The following is a 22,359-nucleotide window of genomic DNA, read 5'->3' as shown; positions in this document are numbered from 1 at the left end:
TTAAAAGACAACAACGCACAGAGAGCGGGATGAACCAGGGGTTAGTAGCTGCCCAAAGCTCATTTGTGGTGTTAATCCATCCTTGCATGCAGTACTGGACACATACTGTGAAGTTTGACTGGTTTTAACTCACATTGTGTGGCACAGCCTGTTGTCAGAAGCGACAATAGACCTAACTGTGGTGTCATTTAAATCATCTGAATCTTAAACTGGAGATAAAAAAAAATTATAGCTTATGCTTTTGAAATGGTTATCAGTGGTTCTCTGTAAAAAATGATTTGAGCAAATAACACTAATTTAAACTCCAGAGCTAAATCAAATGTTCACTCAGTTGTCAATACAAAAGACTCAATAGTCACTTAAAAATTGATCGAATTAATATTACATCACAGAGTTATGCAGCAGCAGGCTTTCAAATGACCATGTTGATGTTCCTACTCCTGCCATCACCTGCCTGACCCACATGTTTTCACCAGATTTTAAATTCTGCAGGTTAAGTTGTTGTTTTTTTAGTTTAAGTTTAATTACTGTTGTAAATGTGTTACACTGTAGGTGGCAGATAAGAGTGAAAAGTGTGAAACGTATGAACAGAATAGTCATACTTATACATTCTCTCATTGGGCTTATTTCTAGTCAATGAAATAATAGTTACATAAAAATATTCCCCATTTTTCTAGGGACCCCCTGGAAGTCCCTCAAAGACCCCTGAGGGTCCCTAGACCCCACTTTGAGAACCACTGTGTTAAAAAATACCATAACATTAGGAGTTCAACAACTGTATTGTCTCCTTTAGCATTTCTTTCCCTAAACTTCACAACATCAAGTATCTGTTACTCACATATGTGATTAAAAACAAAAATGTACCTCAATAGAGAAAGATTAGAGTGAGCGGTGTGAAGTACAGCTGTTAAGATTAGTGTTAATCAGCGGGTGTAACCTTCCTACCTGATTAATCGTTTAAGTCATTCATCAAGTGAAAATACCCAACATGAGCTGGTCCAGTTTCCCAGTCTGAAGATTTTTTTATTTTTTTCATTACTGATTAAGCAGATAATTATTTTCTCAATTGATTATTAAATGGCTTGGTCTATAAAATGTCAGAAAATAGTGAAATTCAAAACTTATAATCTCCTAAAACCCAAGCTGACATATTGTAATGAGTTTTGTCTGACCAACAGTTCACATTAAAAAGATACTCAATTTGCTTAGAACACTAAGAAAAGCAACAAATTCACAGCTGGATCCCTTAAAATGTTTGCCTTTTTTGTTTAAAAAAAAGACATCAACGTAAGTCTAATCAATCAGGCCAACGACTCTCAAAGTGAGGTCTTAGACCCCCAAGGGTCCTTACGGGGGTTCCAGGGAGTCCCCAGCTAAAAGGGAAATAATTTATTTTCACTTTAATTCCATCCATAAGTAATACAATGACAGAGTGTATGACTATTTTGTGTATGACTGTTTATTTTACACTTTCTGTCATAAAACATCTAAAAGCAAAAATCTTATCAAATGGGGGTCTGTGGTCTAATTTGTGTCCATTTAGGTCCTTGACGTTAAGAGAACCACTGGATTAGGCTTTCAGTTATCAGTTCAATTTTCTGTCTGATTAGATCAACTCAATTGCCCCCATTAACCCAGACAGACTTCAGGTCACAGACAGTGCTGATGAGATCAATACTGAGGCTGTGAAAATAAACTAAAACATCAAAACATTTTAAAACTATACAAAGCAGTTTGATAATTTCTTTAAATATAGGGTGAGTATTCGGCGGTAAAATGGGTGGTACTCAGATTGTATTTCAGCATTTTATTGAGAAACGTGGACAGGAAGCTGAATTATTCCGTCTAGCTTCACTGTGGGGAAACTTTTCTCCAGAGAGCGCTCCTCCTCTCCACGCTGCAGACCTGCAGCCTCTCCGGCGGGATACTTTTTCAAGAAGCAGCCGCCTCATGAACTAATCCTCCGCCTCACTTTTTCTTCACTAACAGTTCGGCTCTCGTTGTTCCAGCTTTGGGCTGATTATCTGGGAGCACTCAGGAGGATTAACAGCGTGGACAGAGGAGGGATGGAGCCGTCCCGTTAAAGTTGAAATTACGACAAGCTGAGTGTGTCTGTCTGTCTGTCTGTCTGCGGGCAGAGCGGCTCCTCCGGTGCTCTTACCGCGCTGAGCGAGCGGCTGTCCCCGCCTCTGAGGCCATGGGCTGCGGCTTGCGGAAACTGGAAGACCCGGAGGACAGCAGCCCCGGGAAGATCTACTCCACCTTGAAGAGACCACAAGTGGAGACCAAAACAGAAACTGTGTACGAGTATGTGCTGCTCGACTTCAGTTTGGAAGGTAGGCTGTGATGACACTGTGCTACCAACATTAACTGTAATATAGCCTAGTTATTAACTCCCTTTATACTTAGGTTATATTTACCAAACCATTCCCAGAATGGACCCGCAGACCAGGTAAAAAAAAAAGTACATTTAAAGTAGCGCTGAACAGTCGATTAGTGGATCAATCGACAATTAATTGGAAACTTTGATAACTAATCAATCGTTTAATTTTGAAGGAGAAATGCCATTTTCTGGTTCCAGGTTCTTAAATGTGATGTTTTTATTTAATATCTTTGGGTTTTAGACTGTTGGTTGGATAACATAAGTCTTTGGGGCTGTGTGAAATTACTATAGGCATTTTCACTAATCTCCTACATTTGGCAAAACGATTAATTGATTGATGATTTGTCAGTTGCACTTCACAGATGTCACCTTGGGCTCTGGGAACTTGTTCCCCCTATTTTCTGGCATGTTATAGATCAAACAATTAATAATGAATATAGTTATTAGTCGCAGAACTGGTTTGCATTCATCACTCTATCACTTACCTTGCCAGTTGTCTTAAAGGAAACTACTGTCACTAATATGGCTGCAAATGATGATTATTTTCTTCTTCAATCGATTAGTCGTTTGGTCCAAAAAATGTGAGAAAATGGTGAAAAATGTTGATCACTGATTTCCAAACCCCAAGATGCAACCTTAAATGTCTTGTTTTATCCTGTCCAACAGTCCACAACCCAAAGATATTCAGTTTACTATCATACAAGAGTAAAGAAACCAGAAAACACTCACATTTAAGAAGCTTGAACCAGGAATTTTAATTAATTTTCTGTTGCTCGACTAATCATTGCAGCTCTGGTCACAAATATAATCTTTATGGAGCAAAATGAGTAAAATGCTAATAAAGCTGTTAGCCATTCAGTTGACTCCTCTCAACAAATATTATATTTGCTGCTTTCCACTGTAAAGAATCCTTTTGTGTCCTTCTGTTGACTAAAACCTTCCTGTAAACCTTCCTTAAAAGCTGTCTGAAATTTCTTTATATTTAGCTTTAAAACAGTCCTAAATAGCAAACACCCTGTTTATGGTAGTTTTTATTTCCACCTTGTATCCCTTTATTATTCTCACAGGGGCTGTATCTTCCTGTGATGCTTGTAAAGTGCAATAAAACCGACCGTGTTGCCAGACAGGGTGCAGTTACAGTAGTATCCACATCACTCTGTTAATGGTAATGTGTATTTAAATCCAGTTAAATTGCTCTTTCAGATTGTTACTCACTACATGTGTGTGACATTACAGCATCTACCTCCAGACTTTTCCTAGCAACAGGGTCGTTCTTTCAGCCTATCTAGAAATAGGTCACAGAAGGTTTTTTTTTCCTGTCTCCGCTAGTAGCCCTTCTACCCTTGGCACACACATGGACACACACACACGCATACACACACACACACACCTTCCCATGTGAGAGGCATGCAGCAAAATGCAGTACGTTTCCAGAGAGAAACCCACCTGCTGTGTTATAGAATCTAATTTGAACATGTGTGATAATCTCAGATGGCCGAGGGTTGCCATTTTTCAAGGATAATCCCTTCATCTGCTCCTCCGACTGGCTGTTTTGACTGTGACCTATTTGGAAGGAAATGGTGATTAAGTTCTGAATGAGAGCCCAGCATGTAAACAGCAGGCCTGCACAATAATGAATCATGGAGGGAAAGTGCTGCTTTCCAAATTAGGAGGGTAAGGGAAGTAAAGTACAGATCCCGCCTCCTAATGACTTTAGGACCGTCCAGCTTACAGCATGAAGCCAGTCCTGTACCCAGTCCCATCACATAGACAATGAGGTTAGTTTGCCTGTGATGGAGATACAGGATGTCTATTTTATATTCTTGATGCACAGTATCTCTTTAACCCCATTGTCAGTCTGATTACTGTGTCCAACCTGACATGTCCTCTGTCTGAAAAATAGGAATCATATTTACAAGCCGGCTGGTATCCCGTAATATTCTACAGTATGACCATAAGAATACAATTTAAGCAAAACGCTTTAACTGGGTCCCTTTGTGTACTGTGTGAACCATGGAAAAAATGTAATACCTTAAATACAACTGTCCAGGAAACTGACAAAATAGTCATGGAAAATGATAAAATATCATAATGAAGTTTTGAATGTTCAGCAATGGTGGTTCATTCTTTACACTTGGGAACAGATTATGTGTTCTCAGATTGTGTAATGAACAGTCACCAGAACCGAACATTTTTTTGCCCGATTTCCCAGCCTGCATATGAAATTTGCCCTCAGAGATGAGGTAATCTTACCAGTTCCTTGGAGTTTTGTTTTGAAACACATAGGCATGTGTCTTTAAGAGAACTGTGTAATACAGCTATCTTGGCAAAAAATCACCAAAAACATCTTGTGAAACTGTCAGACTTTTTTCTGAATAGAGGAGCTGTTCAGCTCAGCTGTTTGTTGTCTCTTTTACTGTCTCTGCCAACAAAATGTACTCCACCTTCTGTCATGATAAATGTGCAGGTATTTCCCAGCATGCTGCTCTGTCCAGTCCACTCTAGAGATGCACTGATCTGACTGTTTCTGTCCCCGATACCTCATCCTGGTGCTCTCTTTTCTGCAAAGTTAAGATCTAAATACTAATATAATTTTTATGTAACATGAGGCCAGAAATTGCTGCACCACTAAAAACTGAATTGACTGCCCGTCATGAATAAATGGATGTAATTGACAGCCCAAACTCTGAATTTTATAATGAAATTGACATAGAAACTGTATGTAATGTGGATTAATCACATCTAGCCCAATCCATTTAATAAAATCGGTTATCAAACCTGTCCTGTGAACCCTGTTAGAGTGCACATCAGTGAACAACAGTGAGTTTGACACACGGGATGTGACACATTGGGCTTGAATTTTGCGCGTTTACTGTCAACACAGAAAACTTTCTTTATGAATGACAGCAGATTTCTCTGTCTCCTACCAGCAACAAGTTCATGACCCACGACAGTAATGCTTCTCTGCAGCATGCGGTTTTATACTGGAAAGTTTGTCTGAAGTGCTCTGATTCTTGCGCCTGTCATCAGCAGGGAGTCATGGGTTCTGCTCTCAGACAGGCTTATAAATATAGTACTTCAAACAGGGTGTATTTGAGTCATAGTCCCTGTTCAGACCCAGTGTCTAGATTGTGTCTGGATCCACCTTACACAAACTGTGGTTAGCACTAGTAATCACTATATATCTCAAATGCCTCTACTTGTGTTGCTTTCATGGTCATGCTAGATTTTTATCTGTGGAAAACTGTGAGTGCTGCTGAACAGCTGAGGAAGAAGATTATACACTATTATACACTATACACAAATTGTTTGGCAGATTGTCTGTGTCCAGCTGTGTTTGGGAGATTTGTCCTTTGTGCTAGACATGCACTACAAATTTGAGACTTTTCACCTGCAAATGACCAAAAAACAGCATTCACTGGCCTAAATTTGATCACTTGCATCTTTGACCAACTCCAGATGTTGCTAGAGCCATAAGACACTGATACATTCTCAGTATACATTTGTACATGTGTGATTGGATCAGACATTTTAAGGAGAATAGAAATCCAACACAGTAAATTCATTTTTACTATGTGAGTTGGACGGTAAAAATGCTGGTTTAACGTGCAGCCTTTCTGTCTTCTTGGATTTGTGTGATCGTCACTGACTTTGAGTGTGCAAATGTGCAAGTCTCTTAAGTGTGAATAATGGTTGGCACAGCTTAAGACACACAACCGCAGTGATTCCAATCTCTAGTAGTCATGTGCAGTCTGGTGATGGCTGGCATTCTCAGAAGCGTTTCTGTTTTTATTTTACAAGACTATAACTTGTTTACTTCAGTGAGGCCTGCGTTAATCAATCACCTCATTTTATAATTTGGTCAAGAAGTAGTTGGAATCTATGTACAGGTTTAGACAGTCTAAATGGAAGATAAACTCTCACAAAAAGCCAATCTGTGCCACTAAATGTGTTTCCTTGGCTGTTAATCAGATTTAAGCCAGACTGTATTCTCATTTCAAAAGAGACTCTACAGGGTTTCTTTCCAGTTTGAAACCACTTCCATGATGAAGAGGATATTTGATGTGCTCCCAAATTCACTCAAGGTTTGCTCACCTCCCAGACAGAGCCTGGCTGAGGAAATAAAAGCCCCGAAGTGATCGTACACAAGGGTGAACCAAACAAGAAAGGTGCTGAAGTTTCCTGGAATTGATTTAATAGTAAAGAAATCTAAGCAAAACACATTAAAAAGCAAGTACTGGTAGTTTTCCTTGCAGGATTTTTTAAAACGCTTGCCTCAAGTGAAAAGTGTGATGAAATTTCTAGGCATGACTGGACCGGTATGTCTTAATTACCGTGGCATCTGTTTAATCTTTATTAAAGACATTCGCTGTGATGCCTTCCTGATTGGCGGATCCAGTCTGTTAAAGGAGGAGGATGAGCGAGGAGTCAGTAGTCGTCAGATTTAGGGCTTGTATGTTTTTGAGTGTTAATAACCACATGCGTCAGTACACGACATATATTGCATTCCTGACAAGCACCTGGCCGGCAGATGCCTTACAGTTCAGAGACGTCTGTATATCTTGTTGCATACTTTGTTGAACTGTCTGCTGTGGTTTGGTTTAGGCAAGTTCCACCACCTGCACACATCTTTGTTCTACAAACTCACTCAATACTTCTCATGCTACATTTCAAGGCTGTAACTAACATTATTTTCATTATCAATTAATCTGACCTTTTTTTTTCTTGATCAATCGCTTTGTCTATAAAATGTCAGAAAATAGAACCCTACATTATTCTGACTTGAGAGCGTTCACACAAGACAGTGACCCTCACTTTTAGCCTGGTAGTCAAACCCAATAAATGAAAATCAAGCTTAAATGAGCTATATTTAACCATGCTGATGCCATTGCTCTAGGGTTGGTAATGTCTGTCTGTTAGTTGATCCATCCACCTCTTTGGTCCAGACTGAAATATCTCAACAACTACTGGCTCAATTGCCTTCATTCATTCATGGTCCCCGGAGGATGAGTCCTACTGACTTTTGGTGACAGCTTGACTTTTACGGCAGCGCCACCATCAAGTTGACATTTTAAGTTCAGAGTGAAATGTCTCTACCAATATTGGATGGTTTGCCAGGAAATTTTGCACACACATTCTTGTCCTCTGTATGATTTGTAATAACATTGGTGATCCTCAGCTCTTTTTGTCCCAGACCCAGCTCATACGTTGTGGTATGAATACAGTATGTTATGAACGTTTTCTGTTTTGAAATACATTTTTTATTGATCAATAAATTTTTAGTGACGTTGAATAAACAGTGTAACTGGAGATCATCCATAGCGATCCTGTGCCCAGATGAATGTGGTTTTAATTTGGCTTATTTCCCTATCGTTGATATTGTTGTCATGGCGACGTTAACTGCTTGAGAGAGTGTTGTGTGTTGATGCTGCCGAGTTCACATATTAACGTTACACTGGAGAATTTGCTATCAGCTCCTAAATTGCAGATACAGAATGTGTCTCGTTTTCTCTAGTACACAATTTCTACAACTCGTGTGAATGTAGTTGTAAGCAGAGTCAGGCCATTGGGAGCACTGGGAGAAATACAGGTGGGCCGTTCACTCTGTGGGCCACTTGAGCAGCCCATTATAAAAAAACAAGAGTGAGTGGTTCTTAAGGATGTATGTTACATTAGTGGTATTTTAGACCCCTCAGGTTGATAAATGAAAATTGTTGGTGAAAATTTGTCTAACTTTGGACAGTAGACCAGTTAGTATAATTTGTTGATTTAGTTGGTTTGGCTTCTTCTTGTCAATGCACACTGATTTGGATCAGGTGGATTACTATAGATAATGTCACTATTGCATGATACTGCAGATAAAGGTTATCATTTTTGGTTTTTAACAGATTGTCGTTGGAGATTACCAATGACAATCTGGTTATTGTCAAACTTGGAGCCCAAATTTATTCAAAGGAGCTGATTTTGGCACAGATTTTATATCACTGCAAGGACACTAATCATAGCAGTTAAAAGAAAAAGAAAATAATGAGCCCTAACACTGATCTGAGAGATCATCCCCACCCAACCCCACTCCACCCTGATCTGGCCTTGCATCTCCTTGAAATGTAGCATTTCTAGGACACACAGAGTGACTGTCACTTACTTCACTCTCACTTTCATCCGCCTCTCTTCTTCCTCTCATTCACTTGAATGTGGAAACACACACCCCGGCCCCCCTGCTTTTCCCAGCGCTGTGCCCAGTAGCAGCAGCAATGCTCCCTGTCAGCTTGGCCTCGTTTTGCTCCGACTGAGAGGAAACTGGACTTGGAGCCTGGAGCCAAGGAAAGCAAGCACATCAAAGTACCTATTGGCTAATACTTCCCCCGAGCTGATTACTGCTAGCTGTGTATGTGTATATATGAGTGTGTGTGTGTGTGTGTGTGTATTTCTGTCAGAGCGAGAAAGCATGCAGACTCTAAAGGGTTTTTATTGGTATTGATCTTTTAATTGCAAACTGCTCATTGTGTTCCTTATTTTTAAAGATCACTTCAGTAAACAGCCACTGTATTTGTTGAGTTGATGACTTCAAAAGACTTAGTACATCCATACTATTCCAGGAATTTTTTTTGAAAATGCGTTTTTTTATTTGTCTGTGTTGTCAGATAACTTTGAGATCATAAAATAGTGATTTGGTCTCAGGCTAAGCAGCATACAATTTTCTGACAACATTAACTGAACAAGGCTCTACGAGTCTCCGGCTGTCAGAGGCTTTGTGAGACTGAACTTTGACACAGTGGTGCTTTAAACCAAATGCAGATGTTATGCTAACATACTCACAGAGATAAAGCTGACATGGTGATGTTTAGCAGGTATAATGTTCAACATTTGCCAATTGCACTAAACCCAAAGTACAGCTGAGGCTGATGGGAATGTCTGTAGTTTTTTAGGTATTTGGTCATAAACCAAAGTATTGGGAAAGTTCAAATTTTGTCCCGATGATGAGCGTCATCATCCAGTCCAGTTGTTTTCCAATTGTTCAGCATTTTATTGCATACAAGTGAAGTTTCCCTGATGAAAATATAGCACAAGACAAAGACTTTCTGTATTAACCGAGTCTAACGCGAGAGGTCATCCTGACAGAAAAATTGCCCTGACCTGTATTTCAGTGTCAGTCAAAGCCTGGAAGTGGCCTATGACGGGAATCACGGATCAAATGATGATGTGCAGGGTGCACAGTGATGGCAGGTCATGACTAGATGAATAGATGGGCGGATACAAAGGGATTTGCGGGTGGAGAGAAGGCTTAACCTGAAGTGACGTGTATTCAACACTGGTTGGATGAACTGAGGGGGGAACGAATGAAACATCAGTTGAAGAAATTGTGGGATGAATTGCAACCATCTCCCAATCCACTAAGAGATGGTGATTGATTTGTTCCAAGATTGTTTGACCTAACAAGACCTCTGTTCCAATTGTAAAAGGATATCTATCCGTCTGTCTGTACTCTTTTTATTTCCAGGGATGAGTGCAATTTTCTGTAATCTCTATCTAATCTGGGAATCTAATGGCCCATGCTGGATTATTTCAGATTAAAGTCAGTATTTTGATTATTAAATTTGGAGGAGAGAGAGAGAGGAGAGAAGGACAGTGCAGACCTGGCGACTCACACTCAGTTATCAGTTTCCTTGGAGCTGATCTCGGTCAGTGTCTGACTTCAGAGGAGTCTTGATTGGCATAATGTGTCTAATGTAATATAATGATTTGATATGGCCACATTAGTGGGTTAAACGCCTGCACTAATCATATTAGGATTAGTTTTTCTTCTTGTTCTGTTTGACTTTGTGTTTCTTTTCAGGCATTTTTGTGGCTTTATTTTCTATCACCTCAAGCTTCATTCCATCTTTTTCTAAAGCCATACTAGAGTCATTACTCTACGGATGGGATTGTTGGTCAGTCCATCGCTTTGGTTCAGACTAAAATTTCTCAATGTTTGAATGAAAATTTGAAAATTTCTGAACAATTTTGTACAGATTTTAGGATGAATCTTATTGACTCGGATTTTAGGGAAAATTCTCAATAACAGATGGATTTCCATGATATTTGGTACAAATATAATTCACAAAATGTCGACATAATGGGAAGAACAGGAACACCTCCTGTTATTCCTACTTGGGAGTGTTCACACATGGTCACCACTACTGCTGGCCTTGTAGTCACATCATTTAAATAGCTTAAATTAGCCATTAGCTGGTGTTGTGTATTTGGAGTGGTATGTTAGAAAAATGAATCATAGCGTGGCTGTAGAGTTTTTTTTTTCTCCTTTTACTGTCACTCTTGTTTCCTTTTACTCCTTGTTGCTGGGCAGCTTTCTCCTTTTTCACACCTTCTCAAGCTCTACCATTCACATATGGGCTCATAAAATCCATCTCGTAACCCCTGTTTGGCTCTAAACCCACCTCCTCCCTCCCTCGCCTCCCAGTTTCTCAGCTCTGTCGCCCCTCTCTGTGCCCTCAGTTGTTGCTCAACCCCCTCTTGATCCCCCAAACCCCCACCCTGCCAGTTCCCACCTCTTGATACTCCTCTACTTCTTTTCCCCCCTTTTTTTTTATCCCCTTTGCTAGTCCTCCCTTCTTCCTCTCCTCCTCCTCCTCCTCTTTTTTTTCTCCCACACAGCACTGAACAGAGGCCTCAGTGTGCTGGTTGACGAGGCGAGTGGCAGCAGGATGGGAGGGGGTGTGAGGACTGAAAGCAGGGAAGGAGAAGAGCAAAAAGGCTGCAACAAAAGCCTGGGTTAGAGGTGTGTGTGTGTGTGTGTGGGTGTGTGTGTGTGTGTGTGTGTGTGTATGACATCATGGTCCTCCTGGGAGCCATTAGCTGCAGCATGGTTGCCTGTTTTTGTGGTGTGACACTGCTAGTGATCCACGTTTAACCTGACTGGCCCTGTTTTGTGCTCTAATGGAAGGGGAGTCATCTTTAAAGTTGCACATAGGCTGTAGAGAGAGAGCTGTTTCTGTTTCCACCATGGTGAGCATCAACTTTGCGGGGTTTTTTTGTTTTTTGGGTTTTTTTTTTTACGCCCAACATGTAAGCCGGTGTTAAATTTAAATTCACCTCAAGTGAGTGGGGTTCAGGCCAGCAGGAATGCCAGTAAACTGTAGTTGTGTTTGCCCGGCCCCTGCTTTAGTGGTTTCTGGTGGTCTTTAGTCTGATAATGGAGCCAGCCAGACAGTCCATTCACAGGCTGCAGTGATCTCAGCTGTGTACTGGTCTCCCTGATGGCTGGGGTGTTTGTCCGTGAGAATATGGGGGGTTGTAGAAGGAATGCTCTCCCTCTCTCACACACACACACACACACACACTTTCTCTCTTTCCCTGTCTCGCTCCCAATTTTCTTTCTGTTAATAGTGCTGCATCCAAAGTGCACAATTTAGTGTGTTTAAAACTTGAAATGCGTCAAATGTTCTGTGTGTGTGTGTGTGTGTGTGTGTGTAGCCAGGCCCCTCTGTGAACAGCCACTCTTTGTGGACACAGGAAGTATGGTGATGGTCACAGGGATTTCCAGCCAGGGTTATTAGAAAAACAGCACAAGACTCCAGCACACAAGCAACTCCTTAACCGGTGTAAAAGTTAACTCACCAACACACTGCATGTAAACAGAAACAAGATCACTACAATTTTCAACTCACAAGAAAGCACTAGAGAGCGTATATTTCCTTCAAGCCTGCAAAGTCCTCTAAAGGTGTTTGTTTAATACTCAATTCATTGTTTAAGCAATTTCTCAAGCAAAAACACAATAATTTTACTTACATGTGAAGTTTTTTTTGTTCCTCTGTAACACATGACAATTTAAAGACATTAACTTGGGATGGAAGGAATCTCTATCTGTCTGTCTGTCTGTCTGTATGTATGTATGTGTGTATGTGTGTCCTTCGCATATCTCGACAACAGTTCATCCGATCAACTTCACGCATGGCACGTCTATTGCTGAGAACCCAACCTCAGTTTAGTATCACTGGTGAAGTTTCTGTCTGCATTAAAACCATTTAATGTATTAATTCCGTATAGTTTATATTGATACTTTTGTCAGTTGATACATATATATGCGGTTCTCAAGAAATAATAGGCAATCGGCCCATTCTGAACAGGCACATTTTGAACGGGCATTGCACCAGTTAATTATAATGACACTAATCATTAGTTGCAGCCCTAGTGATGCACTATTTTTTGAGAATACCTAAATCCCATCAAAATATATTACAACTTTGTCCAAAAGCTGTAATGAATTGTGCATAATTTCAAGTGAGTCACACTCACGATTACCAAGTTATGGCCATTTAAATTTAGCACTTGGAGTTAACATAAGTATATGTCATCTAAATGTGGTTGCAATTGCACATATGGTGGAGATTGTTATACATATTATGTATATGTTGAGTGTTGACAAAACTGTCTACTACATGGCAGAAAATCTAGATGTCTTTGACAGATTTGTGTGAAACTTCAGAATTCCAGATAAAAATGTGACTTTTGCTTATATGCTTGTATGCCTCATGGAGAGGTTAGAAAAGACCACATGGTGGCACTTATTCATGCTTTAGCCCACTGCCAAAAAGATGTCATGCTAACTAGCAAATAGTCTCCTTGGCAGCGGAAATAATTACAATTAATCAAATAGTCAATCAACAGAAATTTAATTGAAACCTTTTTGATAATTGATTAATTGTTCGACTCAATTATAAAGCAAAAATACCAAAAAACGTGTTTCTTTTCTCTGTTTTATGACACTAAATTAAATGTTTTGGGGTTTTGAACTGTTGAATCAGACAAAACAAGTCATTTGAAGACGTCACTCCGGGAAACTGCAGACATTTTTCACCATTTTCTGACATTTTGTAGACTTAACTATTGATCAAAAAGATGAATCCATAATGAAAACGATGCCAGTCTCAGTGCTGCACCTTTCGCAAAGCAGAGAAGCGATTTCACCACATCACACACCGCAGCTGGAGGAGCAGCAGTAAAAATACACATATAGTTTGTGTGTGTGTGTGTATATATAACCTTTACGTAAGAGTGTGGTGATGTGGTGTTTCCCTCAACATGCCTGGGTTGGTGGTTGTTTTTATGGCTTACACAGCACAGACAGACCTTACATCAGCATTTGAGGCCATCAGACGAGGCTTCGGAAACACAGTTGGACACGAGAAATTAGCAAACTCAGACTGAGCAGCAGGGAATTTCAGTCTCCAGATGAGCGGTACAGTTAAAGTGACTCAGACATTCATATTGTAAGAGGCTTGATGTCATGGAGTCGGTGGCGACATGTCAATTTCACACACCAATGGATTCGTAATGACCATACAATGCGTGTGGAAGTGTGTGGGTGTTTCAAATAAATAGTTCCTTAAGTGACGTTTCTCTAAAAATAGCACTTTCTCTGACGCTGTAATGACATTTTCCCAGCTGAAAGTAAAATAATTGCTATGTTCCGTCATCATCATCAGCATTCCTATCTGGCTGACCCTGTGCATTTCTGACACACACACACACACACACACACACACACGGTGATGTTAAAGTCATTATACAGGAAGGAAAAGGAAACTTTCCCAGACTGTGTGCATGATTTTCTATCAACAGGAGCCTGTAGATTTTCATTAGGGTCCTCATTCAACTGCACTCACAGTATCTGAGATTCTTGATGCAAATTTTACAGAAATTATGACTTTTCTTGAACAAACTGCTCCATTTATAAACCCAAGTAAATATTAATTAATTCACAAATTATTATTGGAAACTCTATTCTTCATATATGCTGAATCGTACGCTTATCTTCAGACAGATGTCACGTTAAAATTATTATTTGATTGGAAGTAAATAAATGGAAGAAGTAAGCACTGCCTCTGTTTTCATGTAAAATAAAGCCTCACCAAAAGGGTCTATAACAACAACTGCACTCATCAGATGATGGCAGTGTGGTTTGTTCCAACCTTAAAGTCCCCTTCCACTCAAAAATGTGTTTCTCTTCTTGTTCCTTCAGTCAGATGTTGGAGTTTCACTGTGCAGAATGATGTATGTGCAGTTTGACACTAGAAGGCTGTTCTCACATTCATCTGCTGAAACTGCTCACTAAAATGGAAAATTTTGGACTTTTTTTGTGGAAAAACCATACCAGACACAAATTATTATTCCAAGCAGTATTTTTACACATCTAAAGAACGTGTCTGGAGGGGATCTTTAAGAGAAGATGTAAAAGAAGATATGTAGCATTGTGGCGTGTCAGTGTGGACGGGGGGTGCTTAAAACTTAAACATGAGAGCACGTTCAAACTCATCCACATTGGGAAAGGGGGTGCACATGGCCTAAAACACACGTGGCTTTAACCTTTACAACAACTGCTAGATTACACTTCATTCACTATCATCCCTCCATGCAGGTAGCCGTCCCACAGTGCAGTATGTGGCTTCACTGTCCGAGCTGCCCCAAGCCCTGCAGCCCTACTACACACAAGGCTACGTCCTGGCCGCCCTGCACCCAATCATCCTCTCTGTGGGACGAACCCGCTCACTGCCCTTCAGCCTGCTCTACCGCGCCATCCTGGCCCGTCCCAGACCCAGGTAAATGAGTCCTAATCCTCTTTTAAAATGATGTGTATTATGTATATACAAGCTGTCTGGGGCTTCCTTGTCTCTGCCACACATGCATTCCCACTGCGACCACACGTTCACCATCATACTGTCTAGTAAATAGATGAATGATGGATGAAGTCAGCTGCATATTTAATGCAAAGCTCTGGTAGTGAGGTCAGACTGGCGTGCCTGTAGGAGGAGGAGGAGGAGGAGGGGGAGGAGGAGGAGGGGGCGGCTTGTAGACTGTGTTTTGGTTTCATTCGGTCCTTGTGTCTAAGGGTAATACCAGGATTTCTATTGGCTAGAAATCCACCCGACAACAGGGGTCCCCCAGCAGCCAATGGAGATGAAGTATCTCTCATCTCTAAGGTTTAATAAGGTGGGATACAATAACTATGATAGTATTTCTTTTAATTTATAAGATAAATGTAGCAGCAGTAGAGGTGATTTGGTAATGTTAATGATTTTATTTACACATTCCTGATGGCGCTCTTTTGAAAAAACTCTTCATACTTTCATATTGAAAAGGCTGGCAGCATGAGGATGTGATCTGTCTTCATTTAAACTGCCTAAATTGCTGTTTACCCTTTTTTTAATTGCTTCGACAGTCGCTGGTAGCCATCTCCTGCTGAGCCTATGAATGATTTATATGTTTGTGTCTGCAGCTCTGTGACAATTAATAGTGAACTATGAACCCTGCAGCTGGACAAGGTCAATAGGTTTGGTGCCACTCACCCAAAAACTCCCCACTGATCTGAACAGAGGAGCTGGAAAAAACAAAAAACAAAACACTGTTACTGTTAAACAGATCTTGCTGGTCTTCACATTTAATAGATGTTTTTGTGTGTCTGTGTGTGCTTTCAGTAAGCAGACGGCGTCCATGTGTCACAGTGTGCCGATGTTGAGGGTGGAGGAGTGGCCGTTACCTGGAGAGTCACTGACTGGTGACACTGTCAGAGCGCTCATCGACAGGGTCAGTCACACACACACACATTTACTGCAACCTACAGAAGCAGCCCAACAAATACATAAATGAATGAATCCTAAAATGTTTCTCTAGTTCAAAGTGTTGGTGACAAAACGCTATCAGATGTTTACAGCCTATTAAAACTGAACAGAAACTTCTAAACTGCTTTGAAGAGTATTACTAACAGTAGACCATAGTTTGGTAAAGGGATGACATTTACAGCCATAAAATGAAAGTTTGGTAATACTTTATTTTACGGGTCCATAGTTTTTTCATAATTTCCTAGAAAGGAATTGATACAACTGTGAATTATTGAGATGGATCCTGAAAAGAACTATGTCATCTATCACTAATTTATGGAGACAGTGTTCACTCTTCCAATGATTCCAACTAACTGCAGGTGTAACCTGGTGAGCGTTGTAGCACTTCTTTCAAGGAAGTTCCTCTAGAAATCAACAAGTGCTTATAAACTGAAAACAGCTCACTAAACTTAAATGAATGTCTCAGAATTTCACAATACTAAGTACAAAATAACATCGTTCTTTCCAGAAAACTTCCTGGAAAATTAAAAGGAAATTATGGGACCCGTAAAAGAAAGTGTTATCAAAAATGACTACGACGAATACGACTTTTATTCAGTAAAGCACTGGTTTAAAGATAAAGATGATGATTAGCAATTTATTGTATTGGAACATAATAACATTCAGCAACTTAATACAAAAACTGAAAACTGTCATCCATTTTTAAAAAAATTCTTTTGGTAAACCTGGTGATTTTTTTGTTTTCTTTGTTTTGGGAGAGGGGATGATGCATCTTATGCCTTTATAAGAGACTTTAGATGAGGGGAGATAGAGATGGGGAATGACATGCAGCAGTATTCGGACTGGGGACATTGTGGTTCACGGTTGGCGACCAAGTGTTTCTTGTGCATAACAAACACAAACGTAGTGGAGGTTAGAAAGTACTAAAGTCTTGAGCATGTTTGTTTTGTGATGCTGAGCTATAGTAGACGGTCACAGTGTGGCTGACTGTGGGTTTTGTGTGCCTGGCAGGTGAACAGCAGCGCCCGTGGGGGTGTTCGATTCGTTGGCTCGGTCCTCCAGCAGGTGAGTGGGATCACCAATGGCAGGGTGCACAGTCCAAAGAGGGGCTGTCGCTCCCCTCCACAAACCCCTCCCCGCACCCCACCTGGAGACAGAGAGCTGGAGGAGAACACCTACAGCCCCGGTGAGAAAAACTCTCTGCCTTTCTCATCACACCCTTTTAATTTGAACTCTCCAGTGACTTCTAGCATATTTCAGTTCTATTTTGTGTTGTGTAATGACAGAGGGAGGGGCACAGCAGGAAAACATTCCACTGTCAGTGTCTTGATAAAGTGATATCTCACAAATGAAACCTGGGTTGAGTTTGACATCATCTTGTTTATTTTCTGACATCCAGATTCTGAGCAAACCAGAAGATGTCAAACTTTCTATAAAAACAAACTCTTACATGGTTTGTTAGTGCATGACACACTACTTTTAACCGGCAGTGAGTCATTGCCATTTTGATCATGAGATGTTAGTGTAATTACAGTAAACAAACATTTGCCATAAAGGTTAGCAACCACTGCGTTTTACATCATGTGCCACACAGTTAAATGTTGTAGGAAAATCTGAGAAGAAGCATTTTTTCCTTCTCATTTGCTTCTATGCTGTTTCAAGTCCATGTTCTGTGCTAGTCAAGTCAATTTTATTCATCTGTATATCACTTCAAGCACTTTACAATCTGTCATACATACAACACCATCTATCTTTTGACCTTTGATTCTGATGAGGAAAAACTTCATGCTGAATTTTGTGTTAATACCTCAGATTTTAGGCTGCAGTCAGCCTGCTGTCACTTAACCTGCTCACAAAGGATTAATTTTTTATCAAAAATATTCCATTTTCTGCCCTGAGATTAAAAGCCTTCTCTGACAGGCAATTTGGTGCAAACTAAGTTGAATTCATGCCCTTGCACTTTACCACTTCATAATGTAATGTAGACCCTGTCTGTCAAACCTGATGTTTATTTCTCTTCACTCTCTCTCCCTCCATGCAGACCTGAGGTTGCTGGTCTTCTTCCACTCCTGGGCTCCGGGCTGCGCTCCTCTGGACTCGTTGGCCTGTCAGTACCATCAGGGGGCGCTCTCCATGCGTGTCTCCAGGAAGGGCCAGGTGGTCAGTGCCCTGGAGGCCGACTGGCTGGAGCTGACTGCCGCTTACTACCGCAAAGGCTGGTCGCTGGTGGACTCCTTTGTGTACTGGGACACTCCTAGAGGTTGGTTTGTTATAGGACTGACTGTCTGAAAGCAGTTATCAGTGTGGATGTAAGAAGTGTACAACTCAGACTACTGAACAATTTTAAAATCTAATTTCATCGAGAACACAATCTCAAACGTCAAGATTAGATTACAGCAGTACATTACAGACTACAGGATTATTACACCTGTCTCTCACTCTTTCTCTCATTCACATACATACTCTCTCTCATTGGTCACCAGTCTTTCCCTTTCAGCTCTCCTTCAAACCCACAGGCTACACTAAACTTGCAGTTCTAACATCTTGTTCCTTTGATTTGTTATGAATTATTTCTTATCTGGGAATCCGCTCTGCTCAGCTCGTACCAGTTGCGATGTTCGACGCAGATTCTCACAAAATATCCAGCAGCTTTGAAATTATCAAAGTGGCTCCAATCCTGTCTGGAGGATCTTGCACATCAGAGGTCAATTATCTAGAATATCTTGTAATCTGAGCCCGGCTTCAGAGAGTGTTTGTAGGAAATCTGATTTTTAAGGGTAACTGATGTTATTCATCATCCTTCCTCTTTTACTCTTTGCATTATTTTTATCTTTTATCATAAAAAAGTGATTCACACATAAAAAAAAAATCAGTTGCTTCCTGTTTTGGCTGCGGCCCCTCCCTCCTCTCTTCCACTGTGTCTATATTTGGAACTGTCTTCCTGACCTTGGCGACCTCACTTCCTGTTCCTCTGCTAGATCATCTGTAGACCTCTGAGGCCTGGAAATAAAATGAACACACACACACACACATGCAGAGCCTAACCTATTTCTAATAACTAGGCCATTAGCTCATTCACATGCCCCTTATAAAGATTCCTCAGTTACTACCTCAGTGTGAGTAATTATTCCTATTCCTTTCTGTGAACTATATAATGATGAAAATATAATTTCACACATGATACAGTGACTTTGTCTTTGTGTGTTTCAGGCGAGCCGGTGCCCAGGTCGCTGGAGGGATTGTTTGTGTATGAAGAGAGAAGCACCTCTCCTCCTGCCAACGACACCATCGTCGTAGAGCAGTGGACCGTCATCGAGGTCAGTCGGAGATTCTCCCTCACAGCGGTCGCACATGACCTCATTCTTACCAAAATAAAAGTGCCTAATTGAGCAGGCAGGATGATTTGTGCAGGGATGTCTTGTTGTACAGTAAAGGGCTAGTTCAGTCAAATTACCAAAAGAATACTGTGTGTTTTCACTTATCCATAGGTGCAGATATTTTGGTTTGATGCTCTGACATCTCAAAGGATAAGTGAGAGTGTGTTTTTGTCATTTGGAGATGACTTTTTTTCTTTACAAAGGGAAAGTAGAAATGGAGACATATGTTTTTCCATAGCTAGAGGACTTGACAGCTCCAGTTTTCTGGAAATGATAAATCCTTTCTTTACTTAAAGGGTCAGATCACCCAAACATAGAAACATCTTTATTACCCTTAATAGTGTATAGCCACGCAGTTGTGCAAGTACTGTAGATTAAGTTTTATGTGAAGAAGTTTCAAGACCCATGCTGCACCAATATCAACTTTCACTGCAGACAGAAGTCTTCTCTGTGAAAATCTAAAAACCTCCAACTGCTTGGCTTGATACCTGCAGAGGTAACTGAGGGAAACAGTTTTTGTGCTTGTTTTGGGAGGACTAACCCCTAAAATACAGGCCAGAAACCAAAACTTTAATAAAAAAAAATCTAGGCAGGATAGTTCAAAAAACTGCAATTGATTTACTTCATCTAGATTCATAACTAGTCATGTTTTTTGTGACTCTTATGTATGTCTTTGCATATAATGTGTGTATATCCAGGGCTCCAATGTAAAAACAGACTACGGGCCCCTCCTTCACACTCTGGCTGAGTTTGGATGGCTGCTCACGTGTGTGCTGCCCACGCCCATCATCCGACACGACAGGTTGGCACCATACACTCCGTATACATGATGCCAACATGTATGTGGCTGGTTTTTATGTACAATCTATGACCTAACCAACCTTCTATGTGTGTGTGTGTTTTTGTGTGAGTAGTGATGGTAACCTGGCAACCAAGCAGGTTGTGTTTCTCCAGAGGCCTGTCAGAGGTCAGGCAGCGGCTCAACCGAGGAACCAGGTGAGATGAGATGAGATGTGGGTGACAGACTGATGTTATATACAGGAGAGCTCAACCAACAGTTATTTGGTCAGGGAAAAGCTGTTTACTGTATTTGATGTGTCTATGCTGCACCCTGGTGTACAAAGTTGAAACTGCACTTCACTCTGAAGGTAAAAGCAAAAAAGAAAACATAAAAAAAACATCACCGGAACCATGGAAACCTATTTCAAAGTCTGATCCTGTTTGGGATAAATAAAAGCCTTTACTGCAGTGATGTGATTTGGATCTCACTCCTGTATCCCTCCTCGTCTCTAGGCTCTGTCTGTGCACAGCGACGTATCCAGTCGCTCTGTAAGTCGTGCGGTCAGCAGCCCCGTCCCTCCAGAGGAGCTCTCTCCCGCTGCCGGAGGCATCGGGGGCTTCCCAGTGTTCGGAGGGGGGTACCCCAGCGCCCTGTCCCACCTGGAGGAAGGTGGCTTTGAGCAGGAAGAGGGGAAGGCTGAGGTCACCTGTATGTAAGCAGGAATACGGACGGATGCAGCTTTCTCTCGGGACTGAAGTTCAGGATGTAAACATTGTTAGAATACTGGGGAGAGTATCGCTGCCCCGTGTGTCACTCGTCTCAGCGGGACCGCAGACTTTATCATTCGCCATCATGTTCACGACCTCTTTCTTTTTTTTTTAACAGAGACTTTAATGTAGAAGAACTCAGCACTTTTTCATGTTTTTAATGAAGCCATAACGAGAATGAGGTATTATTTACAAGCAGATATGTGTTCAGACTTTTATATAGATGTGTTGGGGAGAGAAACAAGTCCACAGCGGACACTTTACACATATTTAAATCCATTTTTAGGTGATTGCCAACTTTTCATCAGTACAGGTGCTAATGGGAAATTGTTACAGCAATATAAAGCACAAGCACACATTTCTGCACAATATGGGAACAACACTGGTGATATAATTATATTTGAATCACCCATGCTAAAATTTAGATCTACTCACAGCTTTACACATTTCTTTTTTTGTCATAAGAAAAGTTACCCTCATATCTCAAGCCTTTTCTTTGACCCTCAAAGATGTTCCTACACATTTTTGATCACCTTCAGTCGGTGCTTTGTCCTCGCAGCTCTTCCTCTCGTCTGTAGACCGAGGTAGGACGTGAATATTTATCAGGGAGACTGTCACCGTTATCCTGTGTACATTGGTACTGACAATACGCAGGTTGACATCTGATACAGTGTGTTAACCCCGCTGGCCTGAGTGAAGGTGCTGGCTGCCCTGAAGAGTACATTTGTACAGATACGTTAATCCTCTGTGTGGAGGATGTTTTAGAGTTCTCTGGAATCGCAGCATGGTGCTGTAAACTGAAGATGTGTCATTTTCATTTATCTTTTTAAAACATATTAATGCAACTGAGTTCAAGCCTCCTAATATTTAGTCTGATTGGCGCCATATGGTGATCATTCTGGAAATGATTATGGCTTATCATGCACATGTTTGACAGTATTTAATATTTGATCAGTCATTGTATGAGTGTACATGTCAAAACTGCAAAATTGCTGCTCAGTGTTTGATTGCTTATATGGTACTGGCAACCCGCCTGTGATGGATACATTGTTTTATTGAAAAGATGACGACAGTATTTTATAATGCAAAGAAAGGGAAACAATGCTGTTTGTTTTTAGATGCTAGTATTTGGAATTGTAAAGCTGGGTTTCAACTATTTGTTATGCATGTAAACATTCTGCTTTTGGGGGAAATCGAATGTACTGCAAATATAATTTAGGTATTCCAGTGTTTCTGAGTCCTACATGTTTTAAATGTATGTATTTAGCTCCACAGACGCCCCCATCAGGGTTTACTAAATGTCAGTATTAATATTCCAATCTTTCCTTTTTGGAGAGTTGTACAATTGGATTCCTTTCTCATTGGTGTTTTTTATCGTATTAAACACTTATTTCCCATCGGTCTCTGAGTCATTAACAGTGTCTTCTACAGA

At 40.7% G+C, this 22,359-nt stretch overlaps 1 protein-coding gene across 1 annotated transcript; it reads left to right on the top strand.

The window, feature by feature from the left end:
- The first annotated feature begins 1,851 nt into the window (after positions 1 to 1,851).
- On the top strand, positions 1,852 to 22,324 carry rftn2 (raftlin family member 2). Its single transcript, XM_044365894.1, has 9 exons — positions 1,852 to 2,336; positions 14,802 to 14,982; positions 15,859 to 15,967; positions 17,014 to 17,188; positions 18,044 to 18,262; positions 19,213 to 19,319; positions 20,078 to 20,181; positions 20,294 to 20,375; positions 20,673 to 22,324. The coding sequence occupies exons 1-9, from the start codon at positions 2,198 to 2,200 to the stop codon at positions 20,874 to 20,876; spliced, it is 1,320 nt and encodes a 439-aa protein (XP_044221829.1). The 5' UTR covers positions 1,852 to 2,197; the 3' UTR covers positions 20,877 to 22,324.
- Positions 22,325 to 22,359: the final 35 nt, after the last annotated feature.

The sequence above is a fragment of the Thunnus albacares genome, chromosome 11 (genome assembly GCF_914725855.1).
Source record: "Thunnus albacares chromosome 11, fThuAlb1.1, whole genome shotgun sequence".
In the NCBI taxonomy this organism is placed as follows: domain Eukaryota; kingdom Metazoa; phylum Chordata; class Actinopteri; order Scombriformes; family Scombridae; genus Thunnus; species Thunnus albacares.
Note: the sequence above shows the minus strand (reverse complement) of the source record. Positions and strands in the feature narration are given on the sequence as shown.

Coding starts and splice junctions, on each gene's coding strand:
- rftn2 (XM_044365894.1), top strand. CDS start 2,198: ATGGGCTGCGGCTTGCGGAAACTGGAAGACCCGGAGGACAGCAGCCCC. Junction 18,263..19,212: donor GTACTGGGACACTCCTAGAG/GTTGGTTTGTTA, acceptor TGTGTGTTTCAG/GCGAGCCGGTGCCCAGGTCG. Junction 19,320..20,077: donor AGCAGTGGACCGTCATCGAG/GTCAGTCGGAGA, acceptor GTGTATATCCAG/GGCTCCAATGTAAAAACAGA.